Genomic DNA, 21,606 nt, shown 5'->3' with positions numbered 1-21,606 from the left:
CGATGCTGGGGAGACTGTCAGTGGTGTAACGGGTAAAAAAAAAAGAAGGATTTCCCAAAGCCTCTGCACTCCCAATGTTACAAACCAAGGAGGTTCAAAAGTCACAAATCCTCTGTGCTCACTGCTCTATTCTTCGACAGAGAGAATTGATGTGTAGAGCAGGGAAACAAGAAGGTGGGGGAGATAATAGAAAAATCTCTCTGGTTCTTTCTCAAGCACCTTCATCACCATTTGGCAGCTAAACCGCTAAGAGGCATTCTGAGCCCTTTAACCCAATGAGTCCCACCATAACACCAGTGTGATTTGGACTTCTAACTCCTTTTAAACATTGTGTGTTTTCTATTTCTTCTGCATACCAACCATTAGTCTGTGTGATTAACGGGGGCTGAGCTAGAGCGATGTTTGTGAAACAAAGGCGGATCCTGAAGGGGTCCGGGGCCGTTTAAAAAAAAAAAAACGTCTGAAGAGTCCGAATGGTTTGATCTACAAACTACTAAAAGCTATCCTTGAAAAGCTGAGACGCTCACGAACACGCACATGTAACATGTTTATGACGCTCACGAGCTACACAAGAGGCATTAGAAGGTAAGCGGTTCATCTACATAGAAGATCATAGGAAATCCCAGGACATAGTGTCTATAATACTGTAATAAGCTCACATAGTTGCAGACAGGTTGTAGACAGGTGTCCTGCTGACAGGGCGCCTAGCCCTTTAAACAGCTTGTAAAATTCCAGAAAATGATGTCATAGCTTTAGAAGCTTCTGATAGGCTAACTGACATCATTTGAGTCAATTGAAGGTGTACCTGTGGATATATTCCAAGGCCTACCTTGGTGCCTCTTTGCTTGACATCATGGGAAAATCAAAAGAAATCAGCCAAGACCTCAGGAAACAAATTGTACACCTCCACAAGTCTGGTTCATCCTTGGGAGCAATTTCCAAATGCCTGAAGGTACCACGTTCATCTGTACAAACAACAGTACGCAAGTATAAACACAATAGGACCATGCAGCTGTCATTCCGCTCAGGAAGAAGACGCATTCTGTCTCCTAGAGATGAACGCACTTTGGTGCAAAAAGTGCAAATCAATCCCAGAACAACAGCAAAGGACCTTGTGAAGATGCTGGAGGAAACATGTACAACAGTATCTATATCCACAGTAAAACGAGTCCTATATGAACATAACCTGAAAGGAAGAAGTCACTGCTCCAAAACGGCCATAAAAAAGCCAGACTACGGTTTGCAACTGCACATGGGGACAAAGATCGTACTTTTTGGAGAAATGTCCTCTGGTCTGATGAAACAAAAATAGAACTGTTTGGCCATAATGACCATCGTTATGTTTGGAGGAAAAAGGGGGAGGCTTGCAAGCCGAAGAACACCATCCCAACGGTGAAGCATGGGGTTGGCAGCATCATGTTGTGGGGGTGCTTTGCTGCAGGAGGGACTGGTGCACTTCACAAAATAGATGGCATCATGAGGCAGGAAAATTATGTGGAAATATTGAAGAAACATCTCAAGACATCAGTCAGGAAGTTAAAACTTGGTCGCAAATGGGTCTTCCAAATGGACAATGACCCCAAGCATACTTCCAAAGTTGTTGCAAAATGGCTTAAGGACATCAAAGTCAAGGTATTGGAGTGGCCATCACAAAGCCCTGACCTCAATCCTATAGAAAATTTGTGGGCAGAACTGAAAAAGCGTGTGCGAGCAAGGAGGCCTACAAACCTGACTCAGTTACACCAGCTCTGTCAGGAGGAATGGGCCAAAATTCACCCGACTTACTGTGGGAAGCTTGTGGAAGGCTACCCAAAACATTTGACCCAAGTTAAACAATTTAAAGGCAATGCTACCAAATACTAATTGAGTGTATGTAAACATCTGACCCACTGGGAATGTGATGAAAGAAATAAAAGCTGAAATAAATCATTCTCTCTACTATTATTCTGACATTTCACATTCTTAAAATAAAGTGGTGATCCTAACTGACCTAAAACAGGGAATTTTTACTAAGATTAAATGTCAGGGATTGTGAAAAACTGTATTTGGCTAAGGTGTATGTAAACTTCTGACTTCAACTGTAAATTAAAATATTATTTTTGCTGGGGTCTCTGGACTGACAGGGTTAATGGCCCAATGCAGCCGTTTTCATTTCAATATCAAATAATTTCTGGATAACAATTAAGCACCTTACTGTAATAGATTTCCATTAAACTGTTTCTCAAGCAAGAATTTTGCTAGGACTGTCTGGGAGGGATCCGAGTTGGGAAAGGAAAACTGAAAACTAGCTATTATTGGCAGAGAGGTTTGGAACTCTCTTTGTTATTGGTCTATTATCCAATTTAACGCATGGTGATGTCACCATGGAAATCTGAACCTCCTGCCCATGCCAACCTGCTGATTAGAAGGTCCTGTGTAGATAGCATTTTCAGGAAATTGCAACTATCAGGAAATAACACTGATTACATTGTTTCACACTTTTACAGTGTTAGTTTCATCAGCTGTCGTACAATATGATACAAAACACACAAAAAACAGAATTTTGACTGCACTGGGCCTTTAAGAAACAGGCGGCAGGCACATTCTTCACAAGGTGCTCTGGGGAGCAATATCACAGGCCTGCGTGCTAACAGACGCCTGGCAGGAGTAAACAGGCGTTTTGCTGCCATCACTTTGCTCCCCTCCAGTCGCCAGCTCTTCCCTCTCTGTCACCTGGGCCCAGCCTGCCCAGTCTCAGCACTGAGGTCTGACGGCATGAATGAACATTGACGTCTGTTATCCACAGTGATAAGTGTAGATTATGAATAAGGCATAAAAAGCCAGTTTCACTACACCGCTTTTGCATTAGCAGGCTACTATCTCCATTGGTAATGCCCTCCCCCCTCCCTCCACCCCCAATACACACATACACACCCTCTCTATCTGTGTACTATTGTGGCCTCTGGAGCCCCAATAAATGCCTTAATCTGAGGCGAATGAAGCTACAAGGATTAGGGCTTTATTGAAACAAATAAGTGTTTTATTGGGAGAAAGCCCCAGTTTCAATTTCAATAGCTCGTTTAAACCTTATCTGCCAAATCCTTAGGGCCCATTCTATGTTAATTGGATCTACATTGCACTTGCATTGGGGGTGTTAACAAGCACAGCCTATGAATATTAATTACCCAGAAGTTTTCTGTGGAGAAAATACTTTCCTGATACATATTAATTCTATGAAGTTTTTAAAGTAGAGCTCTCATTAAAAATGTATAAGCCCTGTGCTTAAATGTTTTCCCAAGACGACTTATGTATCTTTAACTTGATCCCTAATAAATTGGGTCAAATTGGCCATCCTAAAAGACTAGTTTCTCCGAAAAAGGCATTATTATTCAACTCGATGTAAACATTCCATTCCACTGAATAACGGGTTTTGTTTAAACAGTGTTTTCACTATGGCTATTAAAACCTTTCATGTTAAGGCCTGTAGTTTCCCAACCCAAGCCTCCTGAGTCCCTGTTAAAGCGGTTACTTGTTTACACCGCTAAACACACAATCTGCTCAACAAAAACAGACCAATACCAGAGTGTGTGTGTGTGTGTGTGCCTGAGCACGTGTGTGTGTGCATATGCGTGTCTTGACTGTGAACATGGGGGGTTTGAGGGGTAGGTTTGTGGGTATGCGGGTATTATGCATTTAGTCAAAACCCTCGCGACGGTTCAGCCCTTCCAATAAGCCATTGAACACTGAACCAATACAGACGTGTTTCCCTGTCTGCCTCTCCACACCAGCTGCTCCAGACACCTGCTCAGAAGTTTAGAGTTCCCCTCTTCAGCACTAACACACAGACATGCCATCAAAGACCATCCGGGCTCCACACAATGAGAGCCACTTCACGCTTCCTAATGATACCAGCATACAGGCGCATCATTTACATAGGAAGCAGTGGCCACACTGACCCAACATAACACACTTCTGAGGGCTTTCTTTAAAGAGGGGCGTGGAGGGGTGAAGGGGGAGGGGAGCACCGTTACATCATCCTGATAAATACGGGATGCACAACAATACACCTTCCACTATACTACACCCCCTACACACACGCACGCACACACCGCCAACTTCTCCTTTAATGTCTTTTTCCAGGCGCTGACTGTTTGACCTGAAATCCATTATCCCCCATGTTTCTTTTCATGTGGCCGGGGTGAGCTGCAGTACAGTAGTGAACGACTTACCTTGCAGCGCTGCTGTCTTGTTGGGGCAGGGGGAAGTGAAGAGGCTCTCTGATTACCTCATTGTGAAACAACTCCTCAGACCCCCCCCGCCTGCCCACATGAAACAGGTCGGGGAGGGGGTGTAAACAGGATGTCAACCCACGGAACAGTCAACTATTTTAAACTCGGGGGTATGGCATGGTATGCACACATGCAACGTGTACTTCAGCTCTTTCTGCTGCTGCTCGCCCGGTGGGCTGAAAGGACATGCTGGAGGTAGACTCAACAAAATGGATGAGTTCATGAGCTGTCCATTTTGGAATGTAGCCATAGGGAGAGGTTCTGCTATTGAGGTTACCTTCAAAACTCATGAAGAAAAAAACTCAACAAGACATGACAAAAGGCTTCAGAAGTCATACCATGCTAGACTAAACAGATCTCTCTTTCCCTGGGAGAGAAATATATTGCATGTAACAATTAACTTGACTCAAAAAGCAATATGGTTCAATTGCGGAAGGCTTAGGCCTCGACAAAAACAGTGATGAAGTTTTATTTTTTACAGGTAACTGACAAAATAAAGGAAACACCCACATAAAGTGTCTTAATAGTATGTTGGACCACCACGAGCCAGACCAGCTTCAATGCACCTTGGTATAGATTCTACAAGTGTCTGGAACTCTATTGGAGGGATGCGACACCATTCTTCCATGATACATTTTTGCTGATGGAGGTGGAGAACGCTATCTCAGGCGCCGCTCCAGAATCTCCTCTAAGTGTTCAACTGGGTATACTTTGAATCTCTCATTTACTCAAGTGTTTCCATCATTTTGGCAGTTACCTGTACATACAAGCACAGTACTGTTCAATTTCCACCTCCATCAGTATGATTATTAATCAGATCACACATCAATTGCCAAACCCACCAAAGAAATCAGCCCGTAATAAAACTGTCATCCGCTCCACTATAAAGACAGATGCTGTGAGTTGTGTGATAACATAATTAAACTGTTCTAGGAGGGATTCCATACAATTATTCAAATTGGAAGAGCACTATAATTTTACCAATAAAGCAATTTAGGGCAATATGTAGTGTCATAACACTGATGTTATCCGTTCCCCCAGATTTACAATAAGTTGCAGCCCCTACCGTCCCTAGCCCGATCTGACAGACATAAAGCAGTGTGTATCCTTTCAACATGATCCTCTCTGAGATGGGGAGTGTGTGTGTGTGTGTGTGTGTGTGCTGCAACCCTCAGCAAGGAAACACATTGAGAGAATAATGCGCCATAGCTCTTGGACACCAACCACACAGAGAAACCTGCCCTTTATCATACGCATTAGCTATGCAGCACTGAGCAGATATACAGCTATGAGAAAACACAAAGATGCTCAATTCAATTCAAATGTGTGGTGATAAGGAGCGTTTTCACCTTTCTTGTAATGTATTTCAACTGAGGAAGCTGCTTGTGGTTCTCTTCCACTGAACTCCACAGTCGAGTGCACACAATCAGCAGCCAACCATCCCAGCAGCGTGAGGGCTGCTTTGAGCTCTCCTTTGACCTGATGCTGTTAACCTCTCTCGTCTAAGTAGTCTCCTACTGACCAGAACAGAGGTTTCAGCAGCCCTGGCCCTGCTGTACTGTACTGTACCTGTCCGTCCTACAGTAGTCTGGAAACGTGAGAAAGTCATGTGAGTCTGCTTATCACTTAGCACTTCCTCCTCCGGTGTGTGCACCTCAGAGCAAAGTTCAGCGACAGACGGACGGACGGACGGACAGAGCTGAGCTGAGCTGAGCTGAGCTGAGCTGAGCTGAGCTGAGCTGAATGCGTGTGCGCGCGCGCGTGTGTGTGTGCGCATCTCGCTCGCTGTCTCTTCCACCATGTCCATAAGGGACCTTGTAAGGTTTGCATTATGCAAACAGCTAACCTGTGCCTGCTCAGCTCTTTCTGCTGTTATGTGTGAAGAGCCAGTGTCATCTCTCCCTTTTGCACATGCAACGCTACAGTACGGATGGCCCTTCTCCGTCAGAGAGGGAGAACAAACTCCCATCATGGTTTGCCTTATCTTGTGACTTGCAAAAAAGCTTTAGAGCATTTGTCTGACAAAGAAGCCTGGATGGATCTTTCTGCAATAGAGGAAAAGCAATGCTTCATCCGGCTGTTGTTCTTTTTCTGATAATATTGTTGGAAGGAATTTTGTATCACTGAGGAACGATGATATTTAAGGAATCTCTCCAACTTGATTAAAAGGACACTTCTAAGAGACAGGATATTAATATTTAATACTCCACAGTTATATCAGCTGAACCCAATTCCTAGCAGAATAATCAATTGTTTTGCTCAAACATGCAAGAGATTACTGCCTAAATGAACCATAAATCACTACCAACAGCAGTATATGTAGGAACTTGAATGTGCTGGATGGAGTCAACAGTAGCACAAAAGCCTGCAGTATCTAAATGTTCAATCACGTCATCACTGTGACTGCCTGCCTGTTGATGTGGCTGGCTGCATCTGGTCTGTTCTATTATGTGACTTCTCCTTTGGCCATCAGAACTTCCTCTTGCAAAATCAATAAGAACAAAACAAACCGAAAAGCCACACATTTCTTGCTATTGCATAAACATAGCCCTTTTTACATATTTGTCTTCATAATTTCTATCATCTTCATTTCCTCATGAAAGGGACTTGCTGAAAACCACAACTTCTGCACAAGCAGCAAAAAAGTTTAGCGACAACATTCAAAAAAAGTAGTCATATTCAAAAAGTATAGGGTGTAAACCTTCTGTTTGGTTGAAACAACATTATCCTACATTTATCTACCGAATGGGGATATTTTGATTCAAACAGAAAATGTCCATACAGTGAATGGCTTTAGATGTTTGGCCTGATTTTAAATCTCTGAACCGACATCAACAAAGCACAAACAGAAACATCTAAATGATCCCCAGACTTTCTAACACAAAAGCAACAAATAAAAGTTGCACATGGCAAAAGCCTAGATGAAATTGCTAAATTATGAGCAAATAAATACTCAAGCTATTTCTCATAAAAGAAAAAGAGAATAAAGATTTTGTTCTCCAAAAAACGGCAATAAGGAGGAAGTACTTCAATTGTAGATTTAGATAAGCCATGCGAGCACCTTGCTGCTGAGGTATTCCAGCCCAATATTTGACTTACTAATAGAGATGTTTAAACCAAGCTTATGGTCCACTTCCCCCAAATCTGACTGGTCTACAAGATGAATTCCCCTGTCAGAATCAAGATGATCAAACAGATTACAATTATTTTATCCCCTATCTTTATTAATGAGCACTGTCTTTCATAGTTATGTTTCCTAATAAGAATAAATGATATGCCACCCCCAGGTTTGTTGTTCACCCTGACTCAGGGGATATATTCGCACTTTGAGTCAGAGAAAATTCTAGATTGATTTCTGCATCACCAAAAGGGAAACGGTGTCTTGGATGATTCTCAGAGAACAAAGACACAGAAGCCCACGTCTGTCAGGTTATATTAGTGCAACCAGCAAATAAAACGTAAACGACAGACCGCAAAATGCCACAAAAGTAAAAGTTATCAAGTAATTGAGCGAAGATCTTAATGCCCATGCGACAATTAACATGGTTCATGATGCATGAGTGAAAATCCTGGGTTAGCCTAATGGGAGAATAAAAAGACAGGCGCATTCCCCCAGAATCCTCCACTGGTAAGTACCCTATCAAAGGAGAGCGTCAGGAGCGGAGAATGAGACATCTCGTCCTTCATCCCAAACCATGCACCATTTATCACACAGAACAATGAATCTATCCGCCTTCCTCTCTCCGTCCCCATCATCAACCGTATGGTACGCCACAGAAATTAACCATGGGCTTGGTTCAAAAGGACAAACAGAAAGAAAACATGTGCTATTCAAATGCACATATTTTTTTTTTTATAAAGGATTAAATTCACTAGTAAAGTTGTTGTTTCTAAATTGTTTTCATAAATGACTGATCTGAGAGAATCATTATTCCCTCCATATGACTTTAAAATAGAGACCAGTGCTGGATGGTTGGCTCTATTCTCAGGAGAAGGATTTTTTTTCTCTCTCCTTGGTGTCAAGTGCGCATCCATGACACTTCCCTGCTCTCCCTCTCATCTGCCTCACATTCATCAAAGTTGTATCCCCTGTTGTCTTTGCAGAGCGAATCAGAATGCGCCCCTGGCAAAGAATGAAGGAAAAGTCAACAGGAATTAAGTTTCAGTGCAACTGTTTACTCAACTGTGGCTTGCAGTTATTGAAATTTTATCCACGGTTTTGTGTGACTACTGCAGTAATGAATTCAGTATGGCTGTGATTTTCTCACTGACGACATACTCGTTTTGAGCTGGAAAAAGAGAGGGAGACAGCTAGAGCAGCAGTGATGGAGGGGAGATAGGAGGGAAAGACGTAGTGGGCCTACAGGTCTAACACTGAGACACAAGTAGAGTATATCCTTTTTTGTCTACTTGGGTTTTTCTATTATTGCTACTGGAGTTGCTGGAAAATATGCATTTGCAACTTTGCGGGTGTTAATGTTACTGGTTTGCAACAAATATGTCATTTTTGGGCTATTACTTCAAATGTGCTGTACGTGTTCTCAGGCTAATTTTCATGATAAGTGCTTCAAATGAATAAGATTATATTATTTTCTTTGAGACAAAACGCATGATTTAGCATGGGACCTTACAGTATACAGATGTTGATAGATATGCTGTGACAACAGACAGCAACAAAAGAGGCTGTACATCATGAATAAACTGCTCCTGACAACAACCCCAGTCATTCTGTGATGGCAAAATAGCATGAGACACAGTGATCTTTTCAATGCTGTTTCCTTAAACACGCTGTCGTGTGGCACACATAACACTGACACCAACAGAAAGAGCTTGTCTGTTTGCCTCAAGTCTCAGATGGTGAAAATGTTTTGGGCTTTACTAATAATAAAGCTACCGCCATTCTTCGGGCCTCATTGGTCGGACACAGAGGAGTGTGGCATTAGTTGTTGAGTGTGAGGCGTGTTTACAATGAGCCAAGGGAAAACCCTGTCAGCCCATTGGACAGCACAGCACTCAAACTGTCAGAGAATCGTGTGGCACCAACACACTTAAAATATGTTGACCTACCTTGATAAATATTTCACCAAAATGCAGATGCTGCATGCTACAATAAACATGTCCGCACCCAAACACACAATCACTGAGCGAGCACTTCCCCCTCTTAAAAAATTCTAAACGCCCTCGAATATACATAAATTATTATAATAATGTGTTTATGTACTTTGGGCAGGATTAAATATTAACAGGCACTTTAGAGGTGGGCTTGGGACTGCTGTTCACATGGGTTAATAAAGACAGGTATAAAGAGAGGAACCTAGTTTACCTGGTGCTGCTGGAGATGGATCAGGTCAGCTGCCGCGATGTCCAGCGCCGACGGTGTCGTCACGCTCCTGGGCCTCGCGTCCCTGGCACCGCCCTCCACGTTCGCTGCTCCGTTCTGATTGGCTGGACCGTTGCTTGTCGCCTCCGTCCCAGATTCTTGCATCATGACTTAAAAACCTGAAGGAGCAGAGAGTAGGAGAAAAAGCTTCTGAAACAAGGCACAGTACAGGGGACACAGTACGTTTCAACCCGGGCCACACTTTTCGTCCACTTTCATTACCGGTTTTCCTACTGGTTCATGCATGTCTGTTTCTTGTTTGTTTGCTTGCACTGTATTAAACGAAGCAAACACACGCACACACTCTTATAGACTCTCTTTCCACTGGGTGATGAACTAGTGTCTTGTTGTGTCTTTCCGGACCAGATACTTCAAAAATGACACGCCCATACTGGGTTGGAGGAAGGAGCATAGCTCAGGTTCTGTTAGTTTTCTCCTTCATGGCTGTGTGGAAGGCAGGGGATAGAAACACACATCTTGGAAGAACCCAACCTCAGTAAGGCAAAGCAGAGGAGCCCAAGAAAACACTCACCCTCACAAACAAAACACTTTCTATGGAAATGTATATATTTACTTGTATGGTCCCAGAAGAACCACTGCAGAATGGCTTTTTAATGGGAAACAGGGCCAACGGATGGGCCTGCCTGCCAAAGGATCTCCACGAGAAACATCCATTTTAAAACCGAGTGAAAATACTGAAAACCTACAGGGGTGCTCTATTAACACCAACGTGAGTCTACCAAAAACCTGTTCTGTTATTACTTCATTTTAAAGAAGAATATGCTGTATACAAAGGGATATACACTGAGTGTACAAAATGTTAAGAACACCTTCCTAATATTGAGTTCCATGCTCCCATTGTCCCCCCATTTTGGCCTCAGAACAGCCTCAATTTGTCGGGGCATGGACTCTACAAGGTGTCGAAAGTTCATAATGTTTTGTACACTCAGTGTATATGCTCTATAATTGCATATATTTCAATCTTTTTTTTAAATAAACTAGATGGTAATTCAACAAAAAGTAAAATTGGGGACTTGCTTTAGCTCTTTAAAATAATTTTTGTGGTAATGGAAGAAGTGTTATGATTTCAGATTCGAAAAACATAGAAGTAAACAAAGATTTTCTACGCGGTAAGTTTTGGTCTAACATGCTGACCAGACCGGACACGTCGCGTGCGTTGCAAAATAAATTTAGAAACCCATGTTATTCAATTATTGCACCCACACTGCTTGCGCGCGCCAACGAGCGTCTGCGACACCAAGGGCTAAAATAGATGTCGTTCCTATTTCTGACGCAGATCGCGCTGCAAGTCCTGCCTCTCCCATCTCCTCATTGGTTTATAGAAGCAGGTATCCACGTGCCATCTCCTCCTTGGTTTATAGAAGCAGGTACCCAAGTGCCATCTCCTCATTGGTTATACCTGCGTGGGTGATAGAAAGACGAAAACTGTTTTGCCGGTAGTCGTGGTAATACAAAGTTTAGATGCGATCACCATATAATTTAAACGATGAAAAAGCCTGGAAGGAGGAGAGATGACTAGAAACGATTCGGTTGGCCGTTTTATATGTGGATTAATTGTCGGAGTAGAGATCCTTGTCCATTTCAGGTAAAATAACAACTCAATGTTTATATCCCAGGACAAATTAGCTAGCAACAGCAAGCTAGCTAAACAGGACAAATTAACGTTAGCTAGCAAGTGCAAGCTAACTAGCTAAAATACCATACATGTTTAATGCTTTTCGACCTGTCCCCAAATTAATGTCATTGGTTCAGAGTTTGTTTTGATATTTTAACCTGCGTGTCGTGATCGCGTTTGGTGGGGGGGGGGCAAAATAAATTTATGCACGATAGCGCACGTGCGCAGCCGGTTTGGGCAAGGTGTTAGTTGTTTGGAAAATGGTCAAAATGTCAGTTGTTTTTAAGGAATTTGGTATTTTGGTAATGAGGCCCTTTATCTACTTTGGTTTTAAGGAAGTTGCTAACTAGCGTTAGCGCAATAGCTAGCACAATAACTGGATGTCTATGGTAACAGCTAGAAAGTATGCTAGCTGTTACCATAGAATACCAGGTATTGTGCTAATGCTAGTTATCATTGACTCGCGAAACTACCTCTAATGTTCTTCATACTGGTCGCAGATACATAACAATGGTATCCACAAGTTCATCTGACTCAGGGGAAGCAGATAAAGTGCTTCATTGCCAAAATCCAGAAGTATCCATATTTCAGATTTGAATAGCAGAGTACGTTTTTGTCTTAGTTTTTGGGAAAGTGGTCAGAGTAACTGATTTGTGTCAAAAGTCACAATAGGCCTTTTGACACTGCATTGTTCTTAGCCACGGGCTATCCTTAGCTCCAGGCTAGGCCATGATGCATTGGCAATTTTCTGGGACAATATTGCTGAGGAATGTTGCCAGCAATGGTTGCTGCAACATTTTTCCATTGAAAATGATAAACTTTATATAATCTGGGGAATTTAGATTTGATCAGCAGCGCAACCTAGTGGGCAATTTATAGGAATCCTCCAATCAGAGTGCAGATATTGGTCATGTGATTAGTATGCCGTTCAAAATGTATTTGGGAAACATGTCGCACGTCACACTTCACTACTTCACAGGAGAGGCCTTTGAACACATTTTGTATTTGTTTATACAGTACCAGTCATAAGTTTGGACACACCTACTCATTCAAGGGTTTTTCTTTATTTGTACTATTTTCTACATTGTAGAATAATAATATGAAGACATTAAAACTATGAAATAACACATATGGAATCATGTAGTAACCAAAAAAAGTGTTAAACAAATCAAAATATATTTTATATTATAGATTCTTCACAGTAGCCACCCTTTGCCTTGATGACAGCTTTGCACACTCTTGACATTCTCTCAACCAGCTTCATGTGGTAGTCACCTGGAATGCATTTCAATTAACAGGTGTGCCTTGTTAAAAGTTCATGTGTGTAATTTCTTTCCTTCTTAATGCGTTTGAGCCAAGAACAGCTTAAATAAGCAAAGAGAAATGACAGTCCATCATTACTTTAAGACATGAAGGTCGGTCAGTCGCAAAAACCATCAAGCGCTATGATGAAACTGGCTCTCATGAGGACCACCACAGGAAAGGAAGACCCAGAGTTACATCATATTAGTTTAACACTTATTTGGTTACTACATGATTCCATATTCAATAGGCCATCATTGTAAACGACTTGCCTAGTTAAAGAAAGGTTCAATAAAAAAGAATACATTCTACAATATAGAAAATAGTCAAAATAAAGAAAAACCCTGGAATGAGTAGGTGTGTCCAAACTTTTGACTGGTACAGTACATAAAAATTATAATAATAAAAATAAAAAAACATTCAAGTTTTTGTGTAAAGTGCTAGGAAAGTGGTCAAAATGTCAGTTGTTAGTAAACAGAAGAAGAAGAAAAAAGATGTGTTCATGTGAACACAACTGTATCATTAGATTGGTAGAATATATTGTTGTTCCAATAGATTGTTGTTGTTCCAATTTCAGATTTGGCAGAGAAGTAGAGGAATATTTCTAAGATGTCTAATTTATTCTGAGAGTGGTCAAAGTAGCTGTCAAAAGTGACATTGTTTTTAGTGAATAGAATATAATGTTGGGAGTCATGTCACAATGCGACCTTTAAAATGCTGAGGAAATCCCATGAAAGTGGATGGAGGACAAAAAGGAGGACAACAAGCTTAATAGTTTAAAACTATAAAAGATATCAAAAAGTTGTACACAAGCAACTTAATCCAGAACGGTATACACGTTTTAAAGTTTGAACTGCGTTTCTAGTTTAAACGGTGTAGCAGGAGTTGCGTTCAAAATAATAATAAGAAGATGTATGACGAAGATTTAAAGTGGGACGTTTGCTGTCGCAAGTCCCATTAATAAACAGTTATTCAGCCGTACCTTTTGCATGAAAATTCTGGACACATAATTTTCTATTTTTCAAGTGCGTACTGTTTCTGATTTTGGTGATACAAAACCCAGACAGACATCCCCTCACCCTTCAGCCCCAAGCTCATACCCCCACTCCCTCCCCTCTCCCCTGGGATGAGTATGAACCGAACGACACTGATGCTTATCTGGGGCTGTATTCCTGAAATCAGTGGTGAGATTTACATCTTTTGTGTTGGTCACAAGCCTCACTGGTGCGGCGGCGGGCGACACGTCTAGTCGCCCAATTCCAGAGAAGTTAATGAAGCTGACCAAGTCAGGCAGAAGTAAATTAACTTGGCTGATTAATTATTTATATGAAGCAGAATAAATGCCCTTAAAACACTGGGCCTAATCATGAAAGGAGTTGAAAATGGGCATAAATGCAGATTTATAATGTTGCGTTTAAGGCGTGTAATAGGGAGGCCAGTATGTGTTAATGTGTACTCAACAGAGGGGCTGAGTCTCCTGAGATCCCCATCCAAACAAGACACAGCAGACCTAAGGCAGAGGGGCCACCACTGGGGACACTGTCTGACAGACATCAATTGTCCACATTTATTATGAGTAAATAAAATAAGCAAGATCACAACAAAATAATTAGCCTTTATAACAATAAATAATATTACAGACACTACTATTTGTTGTGTTGAAATAAAGAATAATTTCTGTACTATTATCAAGTAGCAAAATCAGTTGCTACCGCTATAATAATCAACACCATAGTGCACTATAATTTTAGATGTCTCTGCTTTTCTTGCAGGCAGAACATCCCAGTGACTCATCAGACACTGTGGTCTGCATTGGTTCATTTGTCATGTCACACCACCCACTCATCTCATTCTGAGCCCCTGCCTCTCTGTCTGCAGTTTGGGCCGAGGCTATGGGCTGTGTTCTCTGGATTGGACGCTCTGGGCTCTGGGCTGGGTCCTCAAGCCTCCAGCTCGGCCCACTCTCTCTCCAGACAGATGTTGACCCGGCTCACCCCTTCAGTCTGGCACAGCCTCACTCCATAATGGGATTTTCTAAACAAGGAGCGAGCAAGAGGAATACTGTGGGATGGGAGGGAGCCGGCTACAACTACATCTGCAGGGCCTGGCTGCTCAGCTCAGCTCATACAAACTCCCCTTCCTTCTGAAACACCAATTAGAAACACACATTCTCAGGCCAAATGAAATGTGATTTGAAATAAACCACATGCTGACGTTATTCACCCCCACTTCTTTTTCAAATAAAATATGTTTTTCCACACATAGAAAAGAATTGACCGAGTCTGGTTTTTTTTTCTCTCTCCAAAGCTACATAAAAGGCGGAAAGTAATGGTTATTATGCACGCACTGTCATTCCATGCAAAATTTTCATAATTATAACGGAAAGGCGTACATTTCCGAATGCATGGCATCTCCAAAAGTAATCAAGAGAATGAGCCGTGGGGCTATTTTAATGTATGCAAAACTAGTGACCCACAATAAAGGAGGGGAAGGCTACAATGAATGCAAAGTAATGCGCGCATGCTTGGTACCGGCACTGACGAGGGGCGGCTAAAATTAACACCCAATTAATTTTCGAATTGACAAACAAATGAAACCCATAAATCTACTTTCTCATTAATATTACCACAGAATAATTCAAAGCTGCAATATTGCAAGCAAAAAAAAAAGCGTAAAAATGAAAATGGGAAATGTGCATTATCCATCATAAATATCAACCAGATAGGAAAGAGACTTATTGGAGAGTTGTCTGGTGATAACAATGTTAATCTGAGCAGCACTGAGGCAGATACACAGCAGCTTCATGTAGACTAGCAGACACAGGCAACCACATGACAGGGACCTAGTTTATTTATTTTTTGTTTGCTCAGGGAATGGTCCAATCTGTGATGACGACTCAAATAGCTTGCTATTTTACTTAATCCATTTATACAATTATGCATATTCAGGAGTAATTATGGGTCAAGTGCCTCGCCAAAGGTACTGTACTTAGCAAGGCTGGAACACACACACACACACACACACACACACACACACACACACACACACACACACACACACACACACACACACACACACACACACACACACACACACACACACACACACACACACAGAGAGAAATGAGGGGGCAGTTCATGAGAAACAGGCCTGCTTGTTTATGAGGCATGTCAGCCCTAAATATAACAACAAAAACAAAAAGCTCTAAATAACGGATATTCCCGGAGATTAGAATGAGGCAAACGGCGGTCTACAAAACAGACGCTTTGCTTCTCTGTTGATCATCAGATGTCTGTTCTTCTGGAGGGGGGTGGTGGGGGAATGTCTGGTTGCAAAACACAACAAGTGTTTGGAACAAACAGTGGATCACAAAAAAGGTCAGAGTTTCTGTTTGTTGATGTTTTGCTTTTGTTCCTCTAATATGGGGAGTACATTAAAAACACAGTCACATGCAACGCCCACCTGAACAGACAGGTTCAGAGCATGGCACAGCACCAAGGGCTAATCAAGCCTGTCAGTCTCGTATCGAATCCACTCACTGCTCCACGCCGAGCCTCAATCTAATTCAAACGCCTTTCCCTCGCCATGGCAGCCTGGAATTCAAGAGCACGATTCAGTCAACAATCCAAGGTAGGGTTGGCCTGCGCAGCTGTGCCGTGACCTTTCCCCATGTTCTGTTTTTCTTTAATGCTCATGACAGAAAACCCTCCATGGCCACCTGCTCCGGCTTGCATAGATCTCACATAGCCCCTGTTTACACAAGCACACAACAAAAGCACAACATTCTTGGGGAAGAGATAAAGACAGACAAAGGAGAAGACAAAGGGAGAAGTGCATTTCGATGCTGCCTGTTTAGGTTAGGCTCGGTTGCTAGACTAGACAACACAAACAGCTTGTACCAAGGTGGCGCGACACCATAATGCTTCCCCTGGATGGGTTTTCAAGGTTTGCAGAGTTTTGTGTTCAGTTTTATTTTGGCTCAATGTTATGAAGATAAGTCTGAAGACAAACATGAGAAACACAAAAAAAATGCCAGTGCTGATAACCTTGTTTACAAAGAGTTGAATGAACATGTGTTCAAAAGGTCCACGATCAGTCCTCTCATAGTACCCCCAAAAAACATTTAAAGAAAATAACCCCTATACTGGACTGAGCAGAACAGAACAGACAGTCGGAATTGGACTGGGTCCCTGAACCTTCCCACAGTCAAAGTAGAGCTAGCAGCCCTCCCTCCCTCATCTCCCTCGTTTTTAAACGTAGCCTAGGCCTCCGTAATCCAGAACCATGTGCATCACTCAGAAGTGGCTGCCACAATATCTGGGCTCGCTTGACACTCAACGAAGAATCCCTCGCCCTTCTCTTCTCCGAGAAGGAAAACTGACGGCACCGATGACATTCCGCCAACAGAGACTTTACAGTGAGACCAAACAAGCCTCTAATCTCATCAGCCACTTCAACCAAAAGTCGTAGATAAGAAAAGCATATCTCAAGACGACTGTTACAACATTGTAGGAACAGGGCTTCCCCTCCATCCCTCCACCCCTTTTTCACAGAGACACAGAAGCTTTTTAAAAGTTCCTTCCAGACCTTGTAGGGGATAACCAGCCACTCACACCAGCAAACAAAGCAGCTATTTGTTTAATAACTGATTGCTGCCATGGCTACAGTAAACAGGGGGAGTGGGGGGGTTGTGTTTATGAACAAACATCTCTTTGCAGGACCAATTTAACATTAACCAGGTGGAATGATCAACAGATTTCATAGGTGACACTCAGGGCAGGCCTAATGTAAACAGGCTCTGGGAGGAGAAAGGGGCCAGGCTTAGAGAATCAAGGTCGATGCAAATGCAGAGCCAGCTAGAATAAATGGCTTGGGAAAACTCAAGACAAACAAACAGTCATTCTCCTGACATTTGAAGAAGCATTAAGGTGGTGTGTTACAGCTGCTGGCCTGGCGGCCACCATGAATGTGAACGAGGAGGGGGTGGACGGAGGTGAGGAGGGTGTTGTGGGCTGGTGAAGAGAGCCTCCTCTAGCCTCGATCAGACCTTCAGTGTCAATGTGTTTTGGTACACCAGAAGTACATTCATTTCAAATGGAACGCTGCATTTGTCTTGCAGCATTCCATTGCAGAGGCAGTTGCAGTGCATTCTGTGTGGTGAATACTGTATGTTTGATAAATCCAACATATGCATCCAATTGTCTGCTTAGACTTTATTTTTAAATGGAACCTTTATTTAACTAGACTAGTCAGTTTAGAACAAATTATTATTTACAATGACGGCCTACCCCGAGCAAACCCGCACGACGCTGGGCCAATTGTGCGCCGCCCTATCGGATGGCCGGAGATGATGCAGCCTGGATTCGAACCAGGGACTGTCTCTTGCACTGAGATGCAGTGCCATAGACCGCTGTGCCACTCGGGAGTTGATAGGAATAGTAACAATGGGTGAATGTTGAACTTTTGTTGTACACATATCCAGTACAAATGTTGGATTACATAATGAAAAACATTTGACTGTAGAATTTATTAGGCAGTATTGGTGCACCGCCTGGTCTCATAGACTAGATGTAACATAGTAAACTTAAATCTTGGATATTCAAATTAGTATGATATGTTACTTTTGGTGAGTAACGTATAACAAAATGAAAGTAGTGTATAACGCAATCGTCTAGTAACCTAAAGGTTGCAAGTTTGAATCTCATCACGGACAACTTTAGCATTTTAGCAACTTTTCAGCTACTTTGCACCTACTTAGCATGTTAGCTAACCCTTCCCCTAACCTTAACCCTTTAACCTAACTCTTAAACTTAAACCTAACCTTAACCCCAAACCCATAACCCTAGCCTAGCTAACGTTAGCCAGCTAGCTAACATTGGCACCTAGCTAGAATTCGTAACATATCATACATTTAGCAAATTCGTAACATATAATATAAATTGTAATTCATAACATAAAAAATGGGTGATGGACATCTGCAAATTAATACATACCATACGAAACGTAACATATCATACTAAACGGAGTGTCACGGATTTATTTAGAGAATAATACGAAATGCTCTGAGACGAAGCTGTCGGTCTGATCGAGGCATCAGGATTGAGGGAAAACACGGCAGTAGAGACACTTTTACTACAGACCCAACACAGAGTGTCTTCAACGACACCACAGCAAGAAACTTGTAAAACATGTTAAACATTTACCTGCTTTAATTATTCAGTAACTAGGGTTTGGAAACAACAAAGGATGTCTGAGGGCCCCAGAAGCTGTTCCCAATAACATCAGGACAGGTCGACGGAAAAACAAGCAATGCTGTTTTCATCTGACAAACAGAAATCATTTAACTGCAGGTGCCCCATAATTTACCCATATAATACTGGAATGAATACTGTGGTTATACAATGAATACTGAATCTATTTCTATTTCGTTCAAATAAAATAATATTGGTTTGACTTTGAGTCAAACACACACACAGTGTGAGATCTGTGTTACACCATTCACGTTAGAGCAAATAATAAACTATTCAGAAACAGGTAACGATTACAACAAGCACGAAAGAGAAATTGGTGCGGGCAATTTCAAGCTGCATGTCACCTTGTTCATGAATGTTTCATGCATACAAGTTGCCATCTGCTCATGTGAATCCAGTCAGTGAGGCCTAGCTACCCCTGAGTGTTTAGTTTCCTGTCTCATCTCACCTCCCAAACAACCTTCATTCTCATTTCAGTTATGCCCCAAACCCATTTACCCCCATATAGTGAGGGCAAAGGGAAGAGCCCAACACATATTTATGACACATTGTGAAGAATATAATGGGATCCTCAAGCGTAAATTTCTGATTCAAATGTATTACTACACTTTATACAGAGAAATGGGCTCGACATCCACTGATGCTGAGGATGATGATTCATATGAATATGAACCTATTATCACACTACAAGCTCAGATAAATGAACAATAAGGATGGGAGCAGAAGGCACACTCTCCAGTAGGGAGGCTAAGTAGATACATCATTTCAGAAAATACACCAAACAGTTTGTCTCCTTGGCATGAAGCCGTCCCATATACACCAAAACGTACAGGCCTGCTGAGCAGAGACAATGACGGAATGTGCAAAAGTAAGGCAGGGCACGGTATTTTTAGTACACAACGGCCAACTGAGATTAAGTAAACAGAAATGTCTAATGACTTTCAAAACGGTAGTACATGAATGGAAAAGTACTGGTGTGATGTGAACTGGTTTTAGGAGTGGTTTACCACACATTCCTCAACGACTCTCCTTCATTTGACTTTGATAATCTCACTCACACGAGGCTCACACCGATTAACACTGCAGCGAGAGGACAGACATCGAGAGACGTGGGCCTCTTTCCTGACCAGACCCGATGCGTGGGAAAAGCAGGCCTCGCTTCCCTCAAGCTCATCTTACCAATTAGACCTGTCAAACACACACGCCGAAAGAAAAACACAGACTTCAATCTCTCCGCATCCTATGGGACCTGTAAAAACGCTTATTGTTTTAACATTACTTAAAAAGTGTGTCATATATTTTTAATCATTTTTACTAGAATTCATGCAAGGCCCATTCCCAAGGGGGTGGAAATGTGGACTTGCAAGGAGGAAATGTGTCAGATGCATTTTCCTAGGGAAAGGAAGTTTAGCCTATGAACTTATCTAATTAATGCTCTTTTCCTAAACCATATGAGGGCCATATTATTAGAAACACTGTCTTGGGGGGGGGGGGGTAAACTTACCCACTTGCTGGTCTTTGCGACTTTCTACAGTTATATCATTGTTGGAAAAGGTTCCTGGCAGCGTTAGGTACAGACACTGTCTATTACCCCACTATTCAATAGCATCGTTATCATCAACAGCAGTAAATACAAGAGTTCAGTCCCTGCTACATTAGTCTTACCACATACACTGAGCTGTGTTCAATATTCAAACGGTGTAAAATGTGTCACTGCTGAGTATAGTGTAGTACAGGTGCTTATCTCCCAGTTCCTTTGTTTGGAGTTAGTTACACAGAGATAAAGTTCAGCTTTTGATTGCCAGCCACAATCATTAACCTTTATACACAAATAATGGCAAAGAAATGCAATGGGCATTTGGCTTCAATAGTTATCTTGTGTGATGAGAGAAACGTAATATTTAACTCTTGCCCAACATCTGTGAGGTATTCTAACAAACACATATAACAGAATCAATACAATTCCATTCTGAAAGTGCTTGAGTTGGAGGATTATACAGAAAGTCATGTGTTGGACCAGTTTAATTGCAGCAGAGCAATCATTTAGGCCCAGAGTGCTAACCACAAGTTCAGACAGAAAGAGAACATATTACAAATAATGAATCTCAATGGCCTCCAATGAGCCAAGATGCTGCTACTAAATTCTATGAGGCGAGGACGTCATTCTACTCAAGTTCAAATCAATGCAATGAAAAAAGCAGTGTTCTCTTGACATTAACTAAACAACATCCACACAAGCACATTCGTTAATGGCTTCTTTCAACTGATTGGATAAATAATGGGTGGCCATTAACCAATCAGGACAAAGGACCAAATACATGTTGGCACCCCATTCATTGCTTCTGGCATGGGAGTGGTCAGACCCCTGACCCCTCCCACTGCCTCCTCAGGTGCTGTGTCTCCTAGACGTTACCGTGCTGGGTTGTGTCATTATTTTATAAGCTCTAGCTTTCCAGAGAGAGGACACGGTGGCTTAAAAAGGAGGGGTACGTGCCTTCCGTTTAAGCAGTTAAATTGAAGGTAAAGGGCACCGGGCTAAATACTGAAAGACCTTGTATGAATCTCAGCGCTTTAATGGAATCAGTTTTTAACAACTCTTTTTGGTTAAATACAGCCGATGTCAGGAGGATGCGTCCCACTCATAAAGCAGCGCAATGACAATGTACAGTGGCACTAATACAAGGACATAGTTCATGATGACATTTTCTGCAATTCCCAACTGATTAGGGTCATTATGTTGGAGGTCTGATTTATGCTGTCATTTCCTCT

General features: G+C 42.0%; 1 protein-coding gene across 7 annotated transcripts in view; it reads right to left on the bottom strand.

Annotated features, from left to right (window-relative positions):
* The window catches only part of LOC120065057 (forkhead box protein P1-B), a 210,141-nt gene that overhangs the window by 86,487 nt on the left and 102,048 nt on the right, over positions 1-21,606 (bottom strand). For all 7 annotated transcript variants that reach the window (XM_039015733.1, XM_039015729.1, XM_039015728.1 and 4 more), the window contains one exon: positions 9,592-9,767. In XM_039015733.1, the coding sequence (XP_038871661.1) occupies positions 9,592-9,756 (165 nt within the window). In that variant the 5' untranslated portion in view covers positions 9,757-9,767. The remainder of the gene's footprint in view (positions 1-9,591; positions 9,768-21,606) is intronic.

Source organism: Salvelinus namaycush, chromosome 20 (genome assembly GCF_016432855.1).
Source record: "Salvelinus namaycush isolate Seneca chromosome 20, SaNama_1.0, whole genome shotgun sequence".
Lineage (NCBI taxonomy): Eukaryota > Metazoa > Chordata > Actinopteri > Salmoniformes > Salmonidae > Salvelinus > Salvelinus namaycush.
The sequence above is the reverse complement of the archived record's forward strand: the minus strand, read 5'-3'. Positions and strand labels throughout refer to the sequence as shown.